Below are 18675 nucleotides of genomic sequence, written 5' to 3'. Positions count from 1 at the left end.
CTTGTGCTTACCTTTGAGACTAACATTTCTTATAAAATTACATTTTGTGACTTTGTATGTTCCTTGGTGTTTTAGATATTATATTGAAATACTGGTGTGACTATGTATTTACAGGAGCCGGAGATTTACAATGTGTTATGTGCTCAATGGTTTAGAGGGGTTGGTTTAAATGCAGAAGACACATTTCGGTTGAATGCATTCAGTTTGCAACTGGCTAGGTATCCCCTTCCTTTTCCTACATACACACACTTTAACATTATGCAAATGTTTGTACATCCCCATTTGTGGCCTGCGGTGATTGTGGAGAGATAGATAGCCCAGTTATTCAAATAAGATGTGGTTACCAAATTGAGATTAGCCTCGGTGTGTTTGTCTCTCTGTGAGATTAGCGATTGGACTGAAGATGCAGGAGCCAACCTTTTCTCTACTGCTAACCAGGGATCCGTTTGGCCAGTGTGTTAGAGGGGACCCTCTGACCTTACCTTACACAGCACCTACCCCAGGGGTGCTGACAGGGATTTGGGAGACCAAGCCAATTCTGGAATGAATTTCAAATCTGACACTTGGTGACAACATCAGGTTTTGGTCTAAGGGTCAGGTTGCTAACTGGTTTTATGAGCCAACTCTGGCATCAATCTCCCCAATTGTAAACATAACCCATACTTTATAACAGCTGCTTTTCCTGGGTCGGAGTTCAGAGGTCAATTTTGGGACTAGTATGAATTGATTTCATGCAGCATACCTAGCCTTTAGCGGAGCAGAATAGCATCATATTGAGCAGACGATCCGGGTTTGAAACCCGATCATTTAAATTCAACATCGGCTCCCTATTCTGTTGCCGTTTCATATTCAGTGCCTGTTATATGAATCTCTCTCGGTCCTAGTAGCTGCTGCTGTTGTTCAGATCTGAAATATTTGGATGGGTGTAGAGAATATGGTAGTAGCTTCACCTTTGCCCTCTGATAGAGTAAGTGGATTTTTGCCATATTGCCTAAACAATATACATGCCTTTCAGATCTACAAGAGTGCCTAAAGGATAGGGCCTATAGGGTTGTTTCTGAACCAGCGTAGTTTGTGGACCTCTTGTGGGATAAGTGAAGCCATTTACCTTGTAGCTGCTGCTGTAGATGCTGCTGTTCCAGGGCCAGAGTTGACAGGGTGTAGTTGCAGAATTCCAGGTTCTCCAGGGTCTGCAGACAGGACGTCTCATCCTCCTCCTCCTCCTCCTCCTCCTCCAGCAAGGCCCTCAGCTCTGAGGCTGTGTGGGCGTACTCCTCCATGTCCTTCTCCAGCTCCTGCAGCCGCAGCAGCAGCCTATACTCCTCCTTTTGCTGCATCTCTCTTTGCCTCTCAATCTTGATATCCCTGTCCATCTCAAGGTGCTGCTCCATCTCCTTCTCTTGCTCCAGAGCCAGGTCACCGAAGGCAGGTTCAGATTCTTCTCTCCTCTCAGTCTCTGTCACAGACCCCTCCCCCTCCTCGCGGGTGTAGAAGAGGGGTCCAAAGGGCTGGAGGATAAGGGGAGGGGATGGTTGCCGGGAACAGGGTGGGCGAGGCGCAGGGCGTGCCGGTTTGTAGGGAGCTCGAACTGGGGGGTGGAGGATTCTTGGACGAGGGGGAGGGGGGCGAAGGGTCTTGCACCTCTCCAGGGAGGAAGATGAGGAAGAGGGTTGGAAGAGGGTCAGTTGGGAGTGGGAGGAGCCTCGCATGATGTCGCTCTCACTACTGAAGTCCATTATGGAAAAGTGACGGGAGATGTTGGATTGTCGGCTTCCATTGTCCTCGGCAGCAGCCCCGACAACATCTCCAGCAGCAGCCCCGACAACATCGACCCCTCCGTGCCCCGGCAGGCTCCTCTCAAATTGCAAGAGCTGCTGGGATAACTTGGTCTCCAGGTCACCGGCTGATGTTGCCAGGGAATCCAAGGTGAGGGAAGCGGGCAGGAGACCATTGGAGCATTGCCCCTTCCGCTGGGACAGCACCCTGCGCTCTCCACTACAGCCAAGTAGCAAGTCGGCATCGTTGACGCTGGAGTGGCGGGTTAGCTTTTTCTGCCGGTGGCCCTCCACCACTAGACTTAACAATTCCTTGCCCAGACTATGACCTTTGCCATTGTTGGTGGTGCCCTCTAGTGCTCCGAGGTAGTGGCCGTTACCTTTGGACCAGGCAGACTGGGTGCTAGGTGTAGCTAGGCTAAAGGCTCTGTTGAGTAGTGGTGGCAGGGTCGTATCAGGGTGGCTAGTCCTACTACCATTATTGGTGGCGTTAGGGCTGATGCGATGCCTGTGGCCCAGAGCTGGCACACTAGGGCGAGGGAGAAGCCTGGGCCTTGCCTGAGGGACAGAGCTGGGTCTCTGGGGCCCATGGGGGGCTGTAGGCCTGTGAGGTTGTGCTTTAGCCCCATCTCTTCTCTCCCCTCTGTCCTGGGTCTGCTCCCCTGCAGTCTCCTGGGAAAGACTCTCGCTGACAGAGTCCCCCTGCCACATCCTTTCTTCCGCCCTATCAAAGTAATCCAGGTCCCACACAGTGTGGTCCTCTTGGGGTCTCCACTCAGAATCGTACTTCGTCTCGCTATGGTCCTGTTGACCGGAGCTGCAATCCAAGGTGTAGCTGCTATACTCCTCTGCCCCTTCCCTTTTTACAGCTTCCATGTCTTCCCTCATGTTTTGCCCATAATCCTCAATCTTGACAAAGCGATGAGGAAAGACCCCACATCGCCCTCTCAGCTCGCCCGACAGCCAACCGTCCTCCAGGGTGTTCACCACCCGGATACGGTCCCCCACGTCAAATTCCAACTCTCCTGGCTCCATGGCCCGAAAGTCGTGCAGTGCTACCCCATACACCCCATCCTCCTCCTCCTCTTCAATCTCCCTGGAAAACACCTCCTCAATTCCTGTCCCACTACTGTAGGGCTCATAGGTCAAAGGTTCAGTCTTGTAGTTCATGGGGTCAGCCTCTGTATCATGTGGGGACCTCAGGGGCCCCAGAAGCTCCACGAATCCCTCAGGAAACACCCCCCTGCGTCCGACCAGCTCTCCCTGGAACCAGCCAGGCTCGGGTAGGCCGATGATGGTGATGAGGTCCCCCTTGCAGAAGTCTAACTCCTCATGGAGCTGTGCATGGAGGCTCATGAGTGCCCTGGCCTGGCCGAAGGCATATGGGGGGAGCTCGGAAGCCTGGGCCTGGGCGCTGCGCTCTGACAGCTGCCTGGAACGACCCGACAGGTGGAGCTCTTTCACGCAGGACACAGGGAAGAGGCCACGAGCGCCCCAGGCATTACGCCCCCTTTGCCAGGCTGTCCCTGAGTCCACGCTGCTCTCGGCTGCCACCACATCACCTAACAAGAGAGAGAGGGAGGGGAGAGGAAAAGAAGAGACGAGAGGAAGAAGATGAAGGTATTAAGAAATAAAGAGAGGGAAGAATGAGGAAGAGCAAGAAGAGCAGAAGTCAGATGAGATATTGTATGGCTTGAGAATTCTGTCACAGCAGGTGGTGGAAATGTAACTTGACTCTGGGCCTCATTTGTGACCTGTTTCAGGAAACTAGGCGTATATCGCGAGTCACTACTTCATAGGAGACGTTGGAACGTAAACATGTTTGGGGCAGAAATGCCTTCTTGAACGTGTGAACTTTCATGTGCCTTAATAACAAACTTGTATGCCATCTGTAAATATGAATAAAATGGTTAAATTACAAGCGTAGTTGGTTAAGCCACAGAGAAAGAGGCAACCTTCCCGCTAGCCATGATTGGCAGAGATAATGAGTGTGCTGGAAATGCCCGAGAGATGAGTTTGGATTGGTCTGCCTTTCGGGCTGGGCGGTATACCGTATTTTATGATATACCGGTATTGATGCAGGGACCGGTTTGGGTTTTTACTTTACCTTCTATATCGGTATTTGAAGGTTTGGTTTGTTACATGTGATACGCCATGTGTAATGTCAATTTTTATAGTTTACTTCGCTACTTGGGTCATCTCTCTCCGCTCCTTCTCTCCGTGCCACTTTCCACAGTGACCTAGCCACGCCCCCTGTGACTCAACCGTGAGATACTTGCATTCAGTCTGCATGGTCAATTTGGCGACAACAATGCTGTTTTCACTTTGCTTAATATAAATATACTATTGTTCTATAAATACACTATTAGTTTCTGTTTCTTACATCAGCAAACAGCTAGTTTGTCTTTTCTTAGCAAGTTGCCCTAAATCTTGTTATAATTGTTAGCCGCTAATACTAATAGCTAGCTAGCTAGCTAGCTAATAAATGTACTGAGTAAGAGGAAAATGTAGCTAGCTAATACAGCCTGATAGTAGTAATGATGGTGTAGACCTAAATCAGCATATGTTGTTTGTGCAACAGTATCTTCTAAATCAGAGGAATACGCAAAGCAAGAATATGTTAGCTACGTGAAGTAGCTAAGAGAAAACATACAATGTAGCCAAAGCTTATAGGGTCCCCTAGGAAATACGTATGAACACTTAGTTCCTACCCTGTCACAATAACTCCTCCCTGGCATTTTCATTCGTTGTCATCTCAAACAACACTGTATTCAAAGTGCCCACTATTATATTTTAACTATAGAATTAGACTAGTCATTCTATTTCCATGATTCCAACAGTTTTGCTCTAATTCACAAGTCAAATCGCAATAGCAACATTTGGTTAAAAATAAGTCCTAGATTATTTCCCCATATCGTGCAGCTCTACATGGCAGTGTGAAAATTCTCAATTGAGCAGTGGTGTAAAGTACTTAAGTAAAAATACTTTCAAGTACTACTTAAGTTGTTTTTTGGTGTCTGTACTTGACACATTTTTTTTTTGATAACTTTTACTTCACTACATTCCTAAAGAAAATACTGTACTTTTTACTCCATACATTTTCCCTGACAACTAAAAATACTTTTTAAGTTGTTAAATTTTGAACGCTTAGCAGGACAGGAAAATGGTCCAATTCAAGCACTTGTCAAGAGAACATCCCTAGTCATCTACTGCCTCTGCTCTGTAAAACTCACGAAACACAAATGCTTTGTTTGTAAATGATGTCTGAGTGTTGGAGTGTGCCCCTGGCTATCCGTAAATAAAATAAACCAGAAAATGGTTTGCTTAATATAAGGAATTTGAAATTATTTATACTTTTACTTTTGATACTTAAGTACATTTTATCAATTACATTTGATACTTAAGTATATTTAAAACCAAATACTTTTAGACTTTTTCTCAAGTAGTATTTTACTGGGTGACTCACTTTTACTTGAGTAATTTTCTATTAACGTATCTTTACTTTTACTTATTATGACAATTGGGTACTTTTTCCACAACTGTAATTGGGTGCAGAAAATGCAGAAATGATAAAGGGCAGAAATTTGTTTTGGTTGAAGTTGAAATGAACGATGCTGAATGGATGTAGACAAAGAAGGGGTCTCCAGTAGTAGTACCAAAACAGTCAAAGGCCATTTTCTCAAAAGTGAGTTTACAAGTTGATCAACTTTCAAAGCAGAATTACTTTCCCATTGTTCCTCAACTGTAGCTGAGGAACAAAGCATCAACAAAATGAACAAGAGAAAATCTAAAGAAAACAACAATGCAAAAATCAAAAGACGCAATGTCAACTGAATATGCACTGATTTATTGGATCAGTCCAAAACTTTGCACATACACTGCTGCCCTCTAGTGGGAAGGTTGAGCTAATGTAGGCTAATGTGATTAGCATGAGGATGTGAGTAACAAGAACATTTTCCAGGACAGACATATCTGATATCGTCAGTAAATTTAAATTATTGTTAATCTAACTGCACTGTGCAATTTACAGTAGCTATTACAGTGACATAATAGCATCCTATTGTTTGAGGAGAGTGCACAGTTATGAACTTGAAAAGTTATTAATAAACCAATTAGGCACATTGGGCAGTCTTGATACAACATTTTGAGCAGAAATGCAATGGTTCCTTGGATCAGTCTAAAATGTTGTATATACACTGCTGCCATCTAATGTCCAAAATCTAAATTGCCCCTGGGCTGGAATAATACATTATGGCCTTTCTTGCATTTAAAAGAGGGTAAAAAAAATACGATACGTTTAATCTTTTTCCAGATCTAATGTGTTGTAATTCTGTTCTGTTCTGGATGACTGTGTGATAACCCTCTCGGTAGCCGATGTGAGCAAGACCTTCAAACAGGTAAATATTCACAAAGCCGCGGGGCCAGATGGATTACCAGGATGTGTACTCAAAGCATGTGCGGACCAACTGGTAAGTGTCTTCACTGACATTTTCAACCTCTCCCTGACCGAGAGTGTAATACCTACATGCTTTAAGCAGATCACCATAGTCCCTGTGCCCAAAGAAGTGAAGGTAACCTGCCTAAATGATTACCGCCCCGTAACATTCATGTCAGTAGCCATGAAGTGCTTTGAAAGGAAGGCCAAAAAGATCATCAAGGACATCAACCACCCGAGCCACTGCCTGTTCACCCCGCTATCATCCAGAAGATGAGGTCAGTACAGGTGCATCAAAGCTGGGACCGAGAGACTGAAAAACAGCTTCTATCTCAAGGCCATCAGACTGTTAAACAGCCATCACCAGCAAATTAGAGGCTGCTGCCTATAGGCATAGACTAGGAATCACTGGCCACTTTATTAAAGTTTACATACCTTGCATTACTCACCTCATATGTATATACAGTATTATATACTATTCTATGGTATCTTAGTCACTTAATGTTTACATATCTTGCATTACTCATCTCAAATGTAGACACTGTTTTCTATACTATTCTACTAGATCTTAGTCCGTTCCGCTATGACATCGCTTGTCCATATGTAAACTCAGCAAAAAAAAGAAATGTCCCTTTTTCAGGACCCTGTCTTTCAAAGATAATTAGTAAAAATCCAAATAACTTCACAGATCTTCATTGTAAAGGGTTTAAACACGGTTTCCCTTGCTTGTTCAAAGAACCATAAACAATTAATGAACATGCACATGTGGAACGGTCGTTAAAACAGAAACAGCTTACAGACGGTAGGCAAATGAGGTCACAGTTATGAAAACTTAGGACACTAAAAACACCAAAAGAAAGATGCCCAGGGTCCCTGCTCATCTGCGTGAATGTGCCTTAGGCATGCTGCAAGGAGGCATGAGGACTGCAGATGTGGCCAGTGCAATAAATTGCAATGTCCGTACTGTGAGACGCCTAAGACAGCGCTACAGGGAGACAGGACGGACAGCTGATCATCCTCGCAGTGGCAGACCACGTGTAACACCACCTGCACAGGATCGGTACATCCGCACAGGATCGGTACATCCGAACATCACACCTACGGTACAGGTACAGGATGGTAACAACTGCCAGAGTTACACAGGAACGCACTCTTTCACACCACTGCTACTCTGTTATTATCTAAGCAGAGTCACTTTAATAACTCTACCTACATGTACATATTACCTCAATTACCTCGACTAACCAGTGCCCCCGCATATTGACTCTGTACCGGTACCCCCTGTATATACAGTGCCAAGAAAAAGTATGTGAACCCTTTGGAAATACCCGGATTTCTGCATAAATTGGTCATAAAATTTGATCTGATCTTCATCTATGTCACAACAATAGACAAACACAGTCTGCTTAAACTAATAACACAAAAACAATTACGTTTTCATGTCTTCATTGAACACACCAAGTAAACATTCACAGTGCAGGGTGGGAAAAGTATGTATGTGAACACTTGGATTTAATAACTGATTGACCCTTCTTTGGCAGCAATAACCTCAACCAAACATTTTCTGTAGTTACGGATCAGACCTGCATTTTGGACAATTCCTCTTTACAAAACTGTTTCAGTTCAGCAATATTCTTGGGATGTCTGGTGTGAACTGCTGTCGAGGTCATGCCACAGCATCTCAATCGGGTTGAGGTCAGGACTCTGACTGGGCCACTCCAGAAGGCGTATTTTCTTTTGTTGAAGCCATTCTGTTGTTGATTTACTTCTGTGTTTTGGGTCGTTGTCCTGTTGCGTCACCCAACTTCGGTTGAGCGTCAATTGGCGGACAGATCGCCTAACATTCTCCTACAAAATGTCTTGATAAACTTGGGAATTCATTTTTCTGTCAATAATAGCAAGCTGTTCAGGCCTAAACCATGATGCTCCCTCCATCAAACTTTAAAGTTGGGATGAGGTTTTGATGGTGTGCTGTGCCTTTTTTTCTCCACACAGTGCTGTGTGTTCCTTCCAAACATCTCAACTTTAGATTTATCTGTCCACAGAATATTTTGCCAGTAGCGCTGTGGAACATCCAGGTGCATTTTTGCAAACTTCAGACATGCGGCAACCATTCTTGTTTAGTGTTTTACATATCATAGACTCGTCAACAGAGATGTTAGCATGTTCCAGAGATGTCTGTAAGTCTTTAGCTGACATGCTAGGAATCTTCTTAACCTCATTGAGCATTCTGCACTGTGCTCTTGCAGTCATCTTTGCTGGACAGCCACTCCTAGGGAGAGTAGCAACAGTGGTGAACTTTCTCCATTTATAGACAATGTGTCTTACCATGTACTGATGAACATCAAGGCTTTTAGAGATACTTTTGTAACCCATTCCAGCTTTATGCAAGTCAACCATTCTTAATCTTAGGTCTTCTGAGATCTCTTTTGTTCGAGGCATGGTTCACATCAGGCAATGCTTCTTGTGAATAGTAAACTCACATTTTGTGAGTGTTTTAATAGGGCAAGGCAGCTCTAACCAACCTCTCCAAGCTCATCTCATTGTTTGGACTCCAGGTTAGCTGACTCCTGACTCCAATTAGCTTTTGGAGAAGTCATTAGCCTAGGAGTTCACATACTTTTTCCAACCTACACTGTGAATGTTTAAATGATGTATTCAATAGAGACAAGAAAAACACAATAATTTGTGTGTTATTAGTTTAAGCACAATATGTGTGTCTTTTGTTGTGACTAAGATGATCAGATCAAATTTGACCACTTTATGCAGAAATCCAGGTAATTCCAAAGGGTTCACATACTTGTTATTGCCACTGTAGTCTCGCTTTTGTTACTTTACTGCTGCTCTTTAATTACTTGTTCCTTTTATTTCTTATTCCTATTTTTTTACTTCTTGACACACGGATCCCTTTAGCCGGATCCTTTTCGTAAACAACCGCTAAATTGCAGAGCTCCAAATTAAAAAAAAAATATATATATATTTCTAATCATGAAATCACAACTGAAATATACCAAAACACAGCTTAGCTTGTTGTTAATCCACCTATCGTGTCAGATTTAGAAAATATGCTTTACAGCGAAAGCAACCCAAGCATTCGTGAGTTTATCAAAGTGGCTGATGTCACTTCCTGTTGAATTTGCAGACGTGTCTGCAGTGCGTTTTGTTGCTGTGCGTTTTGCTGCCAACTTTACTTTGCTAGCTGACAACCTTACGTTTTGTTTTTGTTTTTAATTACCGTTTATATTTTTAGTTTTTCCATCGCAACTTTTTTTTTTTTTCCCTCATTCAACTTTTTCACTCCGGACGCTTTATCTGGACATGGTTCGTCAGCACCTTCAACAGCCGAAGCTAAGTAGTAACATTAACATGATGTCTTCTAATTGCAGTCGCTGTACTCATAATATACAGGAGAACGATCGCCTTACGGCGAGAATAGCTGTGCTGCAAGCCCAGCTTCAGACGCAATCGTTAGGCAAGGGTAATTTCAGTGTAGGAAAGGAAGAAACAGCGTCTGTGCCACCAGTAAGTACAGATAGTAACGTTAGTATAAACCCCCCCGCACAGTCCCCGCAGCCGGACAACTTTCTCATGGCTTCTGGAGGGAAATGCTGTAGGAATACTCAACTGGTGTCGCTCATTCAGCCGACAGAAACTTTCAACCGGTTTTCCCCATTATGTAGCGAGTCAGAGTCTGAGGCTGAGTCTTCTCTTGTCTCTACTCCTCCCGCTACGGGGTCTGAGACGCCGAAGGCTTCAACCATTAGCTCTGACAAATTGAAAACCCTAGTCATTGGCAACTCCATTACCCGCAGTATTAGACTTAAAACGAATCACCCAGCGATCATACACCGTTTACCAGGGGGCAGGGCTACCGACGTTAAGGCTAATCTAAAGATGGTGCTGGCTAAAGCTAAATCTGGCGAGTGTAGAGAGTATAGAGATATTGCTATCCACGTCGGCACCAACGATGTTAGGATGAAACAGTCAGTAGTCACCAAGTGCAACATAGCTTCAGCGTGTAAATCAGCTAGAAAGATGTGTCGGCATCGAGTAATTGTCTCTGGCCCCCTCCCAATTAGGGGGAGTGACGAGCTCTACAGCAGAGTCTCAGCACTCAATCGCTGGTTGAAAACTGTTTTCTGCCCCTCCCAAAAGATAGAATTTGTAGATAATTGGCCCTCTTTCTGGGACTCACCCACAAACAGGACCAAGCCTGACCTGCTGAGGAGTGACGGACTCCATCCTAGCTGGAGGGGTGCTCTCATCTTATCTACCAACATAGATAGGGCTCTAACTCCTTTAGCCCCACAATGAAATAGGGTGCAGGCCAGGCAGCAGGCTGTTAGCCAACCTGCCAGCTTAGTGGAGTCTGCCAATAGCACAGTCAGTGTAGTCAGCTCAGCCATACCCATTGAGACTGTGTCTGTGCCTCGACCTAGGTTGGGCAAAACTAAACATGGCGGTGTTCGCCTTAGCAATCTTATTAGGATAAAGACCTCCTCCATTCCTGCCATTATTGAAAGAGATCATGATACCTCACATCTCAAAATAGGGTTACTTAATGTTAGATCCCTCACTTCAAAGGCAGTCATAGTCAATGAACTAATCACTGATCATAATCTCGATGTGATTGGCCTGACTGAAACATGGCTTAAGCCTGATGAATTTACTGTGTTAAATGAGGCCTCACCTCCTGGTTACACTAGTGACCATATCCCCCGTGCATCCCGCAAAGGCGGAGGTGTTGCTAACATTTATGATAGCAAATTTCAATTTACAAAAAAAAAATGACGTTTTCGTCTTTTGAGCTTCTAGTCATGAAATCTATGCAGCCTACTCAATCACTTTTTATAGCTACTGTTTACAGGCCTCCTGGGCCATATACAGCATTCCTCTCTGAGTTCCCTGAATTCCTATCAGACCTTGTAGTCCTAGCAGATCATATTCTAATTTTTGGTGATTTTAATATTCACATGGAGAAGTCCACAGACCCACTCCAAAAGTCTTTCGGAGCCATCATCTACTCAGTGGGTTTTGTCCAACATGTCTCTGGACCTACTCACTGCCACAGTCATACTCTGGACCTAGTTTTGTCCCATGGAATAAATGTTGTAGATCTTAATGTTTTCCCACATAATCCTGGACTATCGGACCACCATTTTATTACGTTTGCAATCGCAACAAATAATCTGCTCAGACCCCAACCAAGGAGCATCAAAAGTCGTGCTATAAATTCTCAGACAACACAAAAATTCCATGATGCCCTTCCAGACTCCTTCTGCCTACCCAAGGACGTCGGAGGACAAAAATCAGTTAACCACTTAACTGAAGAACTCAATTTAACCTTGCGCAATACCCTAGATGCAGTTGCACCCCTAAAAACAAAAAACATTTGTCATAAGAAACTAGCTCCCTGGTATTCAGAAAATACCCGAGCTTTGAAGCAAGCTTCCAGGAAATTGGAACGGAAATGGCGCCACACCAAACTGGAAGTCTTCCGACTAGCTTGGAAAGACAGTACCGTGCAGTACCGAAGAGCCCTCACTGCTGCTCGATCATCCTACTTTTCCAACTTAATCGAGGAAAATAAGAACAATCCAAAATTTATTTTTGATACTGTTGCAAAGCTAACTAAAAAGCAGCATTCCCCAAGAGAGGATGGCTTTCACTTCAGCAGTAATAAATTCATGAACTTCTTTGAGGAAAAGATCATGACCATTAGAAAGCAAATTACAGACTCCTCTTTGAATCTGCGTATTCCTCCAGGGCTTAGCTGTCCTGGACCTGCACAGCTCTGCCAGGACCTTGGATCGGGAGAGACACTTACGTGTTTTAGTACTATATCTCTTGACACAATGATGAAAATAATCATGGCCTCTAAACCTTCAATCTGCATACTGGATCCTATTCCTACTAAACTGCTGAAAGAGCTGCTTCCTGTGCTTGGCCCTCCTATGTTGAACATAATAAACAGCTCTCTATCCACCGGATGTGTACCAAACTCACTAAAAGTGGCAGTGATAAAGCCTCTCTTGAAAAAGCCAAACCTTGACCCGGAAAATATAAAAAACTATCGGCCTATATCGAATCTTCCATTCCTCTCAAAATTTTTAGAAAAAGCTGTTGCGCAGCAACTCACTGCCTTTCTGAAGACAAACAATGTATACGAAATGCTTCAGTCTGGTTTTAGACCCCATCATAGCACTGAGACTGCACTTGTGAAGGTGGTAAATGACCTTTTAATGGCGTCAGACCGAGGCTCTGCATCTGTCCTCGTGCTACTAGACCTTAGTGCTGCCTTTGACACCATCGATCACCACATTCTTTTGGAGAGACTGGAAACCCAAATTGGTCTACACGGACCAGTTCTGGCCTGGTTTAGATCTTACCTGTCGGAAAGATATCAGTTTGTCTCTGTGAATGGTTCGTCCTCTGACAAATCAACTGTGCATTTCGGTGTTCCTCAAGGTTCCGTTTTAGGACCACTATTGTTTTCACTATATATTTTACCTCTTGGGGATGTTATTCGAAAACACAATGTTAACTTTCACTGCTATGCGGATGACACACAGCTGTACATTTCAATGAAACATGGTGAAGCCCCAAAATTGCCCTCGCTAGAAGCCTGTGTTTCAGACATAAGGAAGTGGATGGCTGAAAACGTTCTACTTTTAAACTCGGACAAAACAGAGATGTTTGTTCTAGGTCCCAAGAAACAAAGAGATCTTCTGTTAAATCTGACAATTAATCTTGATGGTTGTAAAGTCGTCTCAAATAAAACTGTGAAGGACCTCATGCGTTACTCTTGACCCTGATCTCTCTTTTGACGAACATATCAAGACTGTTTCAAGGACAGCTTTTTTCCATCTACGTAACATTGCAAAAATCAGACATTTTCTGTCCAAAAATGTTGCAGAAAAATTTATCCATGCATTTGTTACTTCTAGGTTAGACTACTGCAATGCTCTACTTTCCGGCTACCCGGATAAAGCACTAAATAAACTTCAGTTAGTGCTAAATACGACTGCTAGAATCCTGACTAGAACCAAGAAATTTGATCATATTACTCCAGTGCTAGCTTCCCTACACTGGCTTCCTGTTAAGGCAAGGGCTGATTTCAAGGTTTTACTGTTAACCTATAAAGCGTTACATGGGCTTGCTCCTACCTATCTTTCCGAGTTGGTCCTGCCGTACATACAAATACGTACGCTACGGTCACAAGACGCAGGCCTCCTAATTGTCCCTAGAATTTCTAAGCAAACAGCGGGAGGCAGGGCTTTCTCCTATAGATCTCCATTTTTATGGAACAGTCTGCCTTACCCATGTGAGAGACGCAGACTCGGTCTCAACCTTTAAGTCTTTACTGAAGACTTATCTCTTCAGTAGGTTATATGATTGAGTGTAGTCTGGTGTGAAGGTGAACGGAAAGGCTCTTGCTGTCTCTGCCTGGCCGGTTCCCCTCTCTCCACTGGGATTCTCTGCCTCTAACCCTATTACAGGGGCTGAGTCACTGGCTTACTGGTGCTCTTTCATGCCGTCCCTGGGAGGGGTGCGTCACTTGAGTGGGTTGAGTTACTGACGTGATCTTCCTGTCTGGGTTGGCACCCCCCCTTGGTTGTGCTGTGGTGGAGATCTTTGTTGGCTATACTCGGCCTTGTCTCAGGATTATAAGTTGGTGGTTGAAGATATCCCTCCAGTGGTGCGGGGGCTGTGCTTTGGCAAAGTGGGTGGGGTTATATCCTTCCTATTTGGCCCTGTCCGGGGGTATTTTCGGATGGGGCCACAGTGTCTCCTGACCGCTCCTGTCTCAGCCTCCAGTATTTATGCTGCAGTAGTTTGTGTCGGAGGGCTAGGGTCAGTTGGTTATACTTGGAGTACTTCTCCTGTCTTATCCAGTGTCCTGTGTGAATTTAAGTATGCTTTCTCTAATTCTCTCGTTCTCTCTTTCTTTCTCTCTCTCTGAGAACCTGAGCCCTAGGACCATACGTCAGGACTACCGGGCATGACGACTCCCTGCTGTCCCCAGTCCACCTGGCCTTGCTGCTATTCCAGTTTCAACTGTTCTGCCTGCGGTTACGGAACCCCTACCTGTCCCAGACCTGCTGTTTTCAACTCTTAATGATCGGCTATGAAAAGCCAACTGAGATTTATTCCTGATTATTATTTGAACATGCTTGTCATTTATGAACATTTTGAAAATCTTGGCTCTCTCTAATTTTCTCCTTCTCTCTTTCTTTCTCTCGGAGGACCTGAGCCCTGGGACCATACGTCGGGACTGCCGGGCGTGGTGGCTCCTTGCTGTCCCCAGTCCACCTGGCCTTGCTGCTGTTCCGGTTTCAGCTGTTCTGCCTGCGGTTATGGAACCGCCACCTGTCCCAGACCTGTTGTTTTTCAACTCTTAAAACCTCTACCGAGTACCTAACCCGGATTCGGGAGCACCCCCCACCCCCCCCCACACTGATTAGCATCGCTAGCATAGCGTCACAATTAAATAGTAGCATCTAAATATCATTAAATCACAAGTCCAAGACACCCAATGAAAGACACAGATCTTGTGAATAAAGCCACCATTTCAGATTTTTAAAATGTTTTACAGGGAAGACACAATATGTAAATCTATTAGCTAAACACGTTAGCAAAAGACACCATTTTTTTACTCCAACAGTTTTTTCCTGCGTCAGTAGCTATCACTAATTCGACTAAATGAAAATATATATAGCCACTAACCAACAAACAAATTCATAAGATGACAGTCTGATAACATATTTATGGTATAGCATAGTTTTTTTTTTTTAAATGTGCATTTTTCAGGTATAAATCACAGTTCTACATTGCAGCTGCAATCTGATATAGTGCTGATGCAGCCAGAACAATTACAGAGACCAACTTCATATAACTAATTACTTGTCTTAAAACATTTCAGAAAAAATACACAGCGTACAGATATTGAAAGCCCAACATCTGGTGAATCCAAACAATATTTCAGATTTATTAAATGTTTTATAGCGAAAACAAAATGTAGCGCTAAATTAGCATAGCCACGCCAGCCAGAACCAGCTGGGCGCGCCCGACCAGTTCACATGCACGACAGATATATGAAATAACATCGTAAATTGGGTCTTACTATTGCTGATCTTTCATCAGAATGTTGATAAAGGTGTCCTTAGTCCTGATGAGTCGTTCAATCCATTCACAATGGCAACTTTCCCTCTTCATTTAGCGTAGGTACTGGTCGACTAGCACGGTTCTGTCCAAAGTTAAAAAACTCACAGAACGGAACACGGCAAAACTCCCGAAAAAATTCAAATAATCTGATTAAACTATATTGAAAAAACATACATTAAGATGATATGGTCACATGTATCAAACAAACTTCGAGACGGAGATAGTTTTCATCCGTAACGGCAGCATAACAAAAGACAATTGCACCTCTAAAACGCGCGTTTCAGAAAACCGGAAGTTGTCGGTCACGCTAAAGAAATAGGTCTTATTTCACGTCAGTACAAGATAAACAAAAAATTTCTCCTCTGACGTCTTCCTGACACCCAGAGGAAGACGAATGAAGTGTGTTTCGGGTCATAGGTGGCGTGACCATATATAGGCAGAGCGTTGAAGCGAGCATACACATCTTGCAATCTTCTTCTTGCTCAGGGAAAGTGCTGTCAAATGATTGTGTTTCACTCAGAGACAAAATTGAAACGGTTTTAGAAACCATAGCTTGTTTTCTATCCAATGGTATATGGTTATATGCATATAGTAACAGCAATAATTGAATAAGAGGCAGTTTAATCTGTAGAGGCAATTATGCTAATGCGAAAACAGCACCCCCTGTATTCTCAAGAAGTTAATGATCGGCTATGAAAAGCCAACTGAAAATTATCCATGATTATTATTTGACCATGCTTGTCACTTATGAACATTTTTGAACATCTTGGCATAGTTCTGTTTTAATCTCCACCCGGTACAGCCAGAAGATGACTGGCCACCCCTCATAGCCTGGTTCCTCTCTAGGTTTCTTCCTAGGTTTTGGCCTTTCTAGGGAGTTTTTCCTAGCCACCGTGCTTCTTCACCTGCATTCTAGCTGTTTGGGGTTTTAGGCTGGGTCTCTGTACAGGACTTCGAGATATTAGCTGATGTACGAAGGGCTATATAAAATAAACTTGATTGATTGATTGATTGATCAATCACTAGACAAAACAGTAAGAACAGCTAGCCGCAAATTAGCTTGGTCACGAAAGTCAGAAAAGCAATAAAATGAATCGCTTACCTTTGATGATCTTCGGATGTTTGCACTCACGAGACTCCCAGTTACACAATAAATGTTATTTTTGTTCGATAAAGATTATTTTTATAACCAAAAACGTACATTTGGTTTGCAAGTTATGTTCAGAAAACCACAGGCTCGTGCTGGTCCTGAAGGGCAGACGGAAATTACAAAAAGTATCCGTAATGTTCGTTGAAACATGTCAAACGTTTTTTATAATCAATCCTCAGGTTGTTTTTAACATACATAATCGATAATATTTAAACCGGACGGTAAACTATTCAATACTACAGAGAAAGAAAATGTCGAGCTTCAACTCTCGGGTGCATGAACTAATCAAAGGACACCTGACGCGTTTTGATAAATCTTGCTCATTTTTCAAAATAAAAGCTTGAAACTATGTCTAAAGCCTGGTAACAGCCTGAGGAAGCCATTGGAAAAGGAATCTGGTTGATACCCCTTTAAAAATGGAGGATAGGCCGGCAATGAAACAGGGATTTTTCCAAATAAAAGGCACTTCCGGGTTGGATTTCCTCAGGTTTTCGCCTGCAAAATCAGTTCTGTTATACTCACAGACAATATTTTGACAGTTTTGGAAACTTTAGAGTGTTTTCTATCCTAATCTGTCAATTATATGCATATTCTAGCATCTGGGCCTGAGAAATAGTCCGTTTACCTTGGGAACGTTATTTTTCCAAACATAAAAGTAGTGCCCCTTAGCTGAAAGAGGTTAAACTGCATTGTTGGTTAGGGGCTTGTAAGTAAGCATTTCACTGTAAGGTCTACTACGCCTGTTGTATTCGACGCATGTGACGAATAACATTTAATTTGACATGCCGAGAGAGGAGTTCGGATTGGTCTGCCATATAGAAGGCTTTTGTCTATTTGAGCTGGGTCAGTCTATGTTGGTAATCCTGTCGAACGTGGCTTTTTTCATGTATTGTGTAGTGGAGCTGCATAAGTGTTGCTCTCCACTTTTTGGAGGATTGAGTTTGAAATCAGTGGAATTAGAGTATGATAGCTAAAGACATGGAGAAAACACCTGTCTCCAGATTACATCTTCAAACTAAGGGCATCCGTGACAGGGAGACGCGTCCATCATGCATAATGATGTATACAGGTAAGATAGCTAACTACATTTTCAGATATTACACATTTCCAATTTTGACAAAGTCGTTTCATTTCAAGCTAAAGTGAACTGTTAGCTAGCTAGCTAACGTTAGGCAGCTGGCTCCCAACCTAACATTACGTGTATGACATTATTGGTATCCCAGAACCATTTGCTTTGCTAGTTAGAGCCTAATGTTAGTTAGCTAACATTGAAAATGGTTGGTTAGCTCACAGTAGATTCATGCAGGGCAAAATGTTCATTGTTGTTTAACTAGCTAACGTTAGCTGGCTGGCTCGTTAGCTAACATGACGTGTGCGATCTTACACAGTTTACCTAGCTCAGTTCATTGTTTACCTAGCTATCTACATGTCTTAAGCTAAAGTGTACAACACCTGTTGAATATGGCCGGTGTCAGTAAACGTCGGCAAAAAAAAGCGTAATGAAATTGTTGCCAGCAGAGCTGGTTAGGCTGTTTTCATGTTATCCATAGGTAAACAAATCATCGGCTAGTGTCAAGTGTACGCTCTGAACGCTCTGAGAGCGAAACGAGATGGATGGGGCTAAAGCTTAAGAGGGTGTGAACATTGCTGAATGGGTGTAGACAACTTCACTTGATACCAAAACATTCAATCATTCAATTCAGTTTATCAACTTTCAATGTAGAATTACTTTCCCATTGTTCCTCAAAAAATGCCGTATGTGATATACCATTTTGTAGCTCTGAGTCTCTACTTTTATCCAATGGAAAAACACCATTTCAAATGTTGCTACATAAGACCAAATCCAGGTGGTTAGTCACATAACTCATACACCCTGTACCATGGAATCAAAAATCTCTTCCCAACCATTTTGCAATATGTATGGCACAGCTGTCAACATCCTGGTCCTCAAATGAAACTGGTATACTTCCTTATTTATGCTATTTTTATTCCTCCACCAGTTTTGATCCTTTATATATATATATATATATATATATATATATATATATATTGGGCAGACAGACCAGTTCCCTACCACCTGCCGCTGCCACCTGCCTCCTCCATTTTTGGGGTAATGCTGTAATAAATTGGTTGTAATCTTGGATTGAGGA

The 18675-nt window shown here is 43.2% G+C and overlaps 2 protein-coding genes across 2 annotated transcripts in view; both read right to left on the bottom strand.

Annotated features, from left to right (window-relative positions):
• LOC129860409 (uncharacterized) overlaps positions 1 to 18675 on the bottom strand; it is a 269201-nt gene that overhangs the window by 118884 nt on the left and 131642 nt on the right. The gene's annotated exons all lie outside the window — the stretch shown is intronic.
• dnmbp (dynamin binding protein) overlaps positions 1 to 18675 on the bottom strand; it is a 114209-nt gene that overhangs the window by 65813 nt on the left and 29721 nt on the right. Inside the window, exon 4 of the mRNA XM_055930784.1 lies at positions 1109 to 3337. Within this exon, the coding sequence (XP_055786759.1) occupies positions 1109 to 3337 (2229 nt within the window). The remainder of the gene's footprint in view (positions 1 to 1108; positions 3338 to 18675) is intronic.

This window comes from Salvelinus fontinalis, chromosome 8 (genome assembly GCF_029448725.1).
Source record: "Salvelinus fontinalis isolate EN_2023a chromosome 8, ASM2944872v1, whole genome shotgun sequence".
In the NCBI taxonomy this organism is placed as follows: Eukaryota; Metazoa; Chordata; class Actinopteri; order Salmoniformes; family Salmonidae; genus Salvelinus; species Salvelinus fontinalis.
Note: the sequence above shows the minus strand (reverse complement) of the source record. Positions and strands in the feature narration are given on the sequence as shown.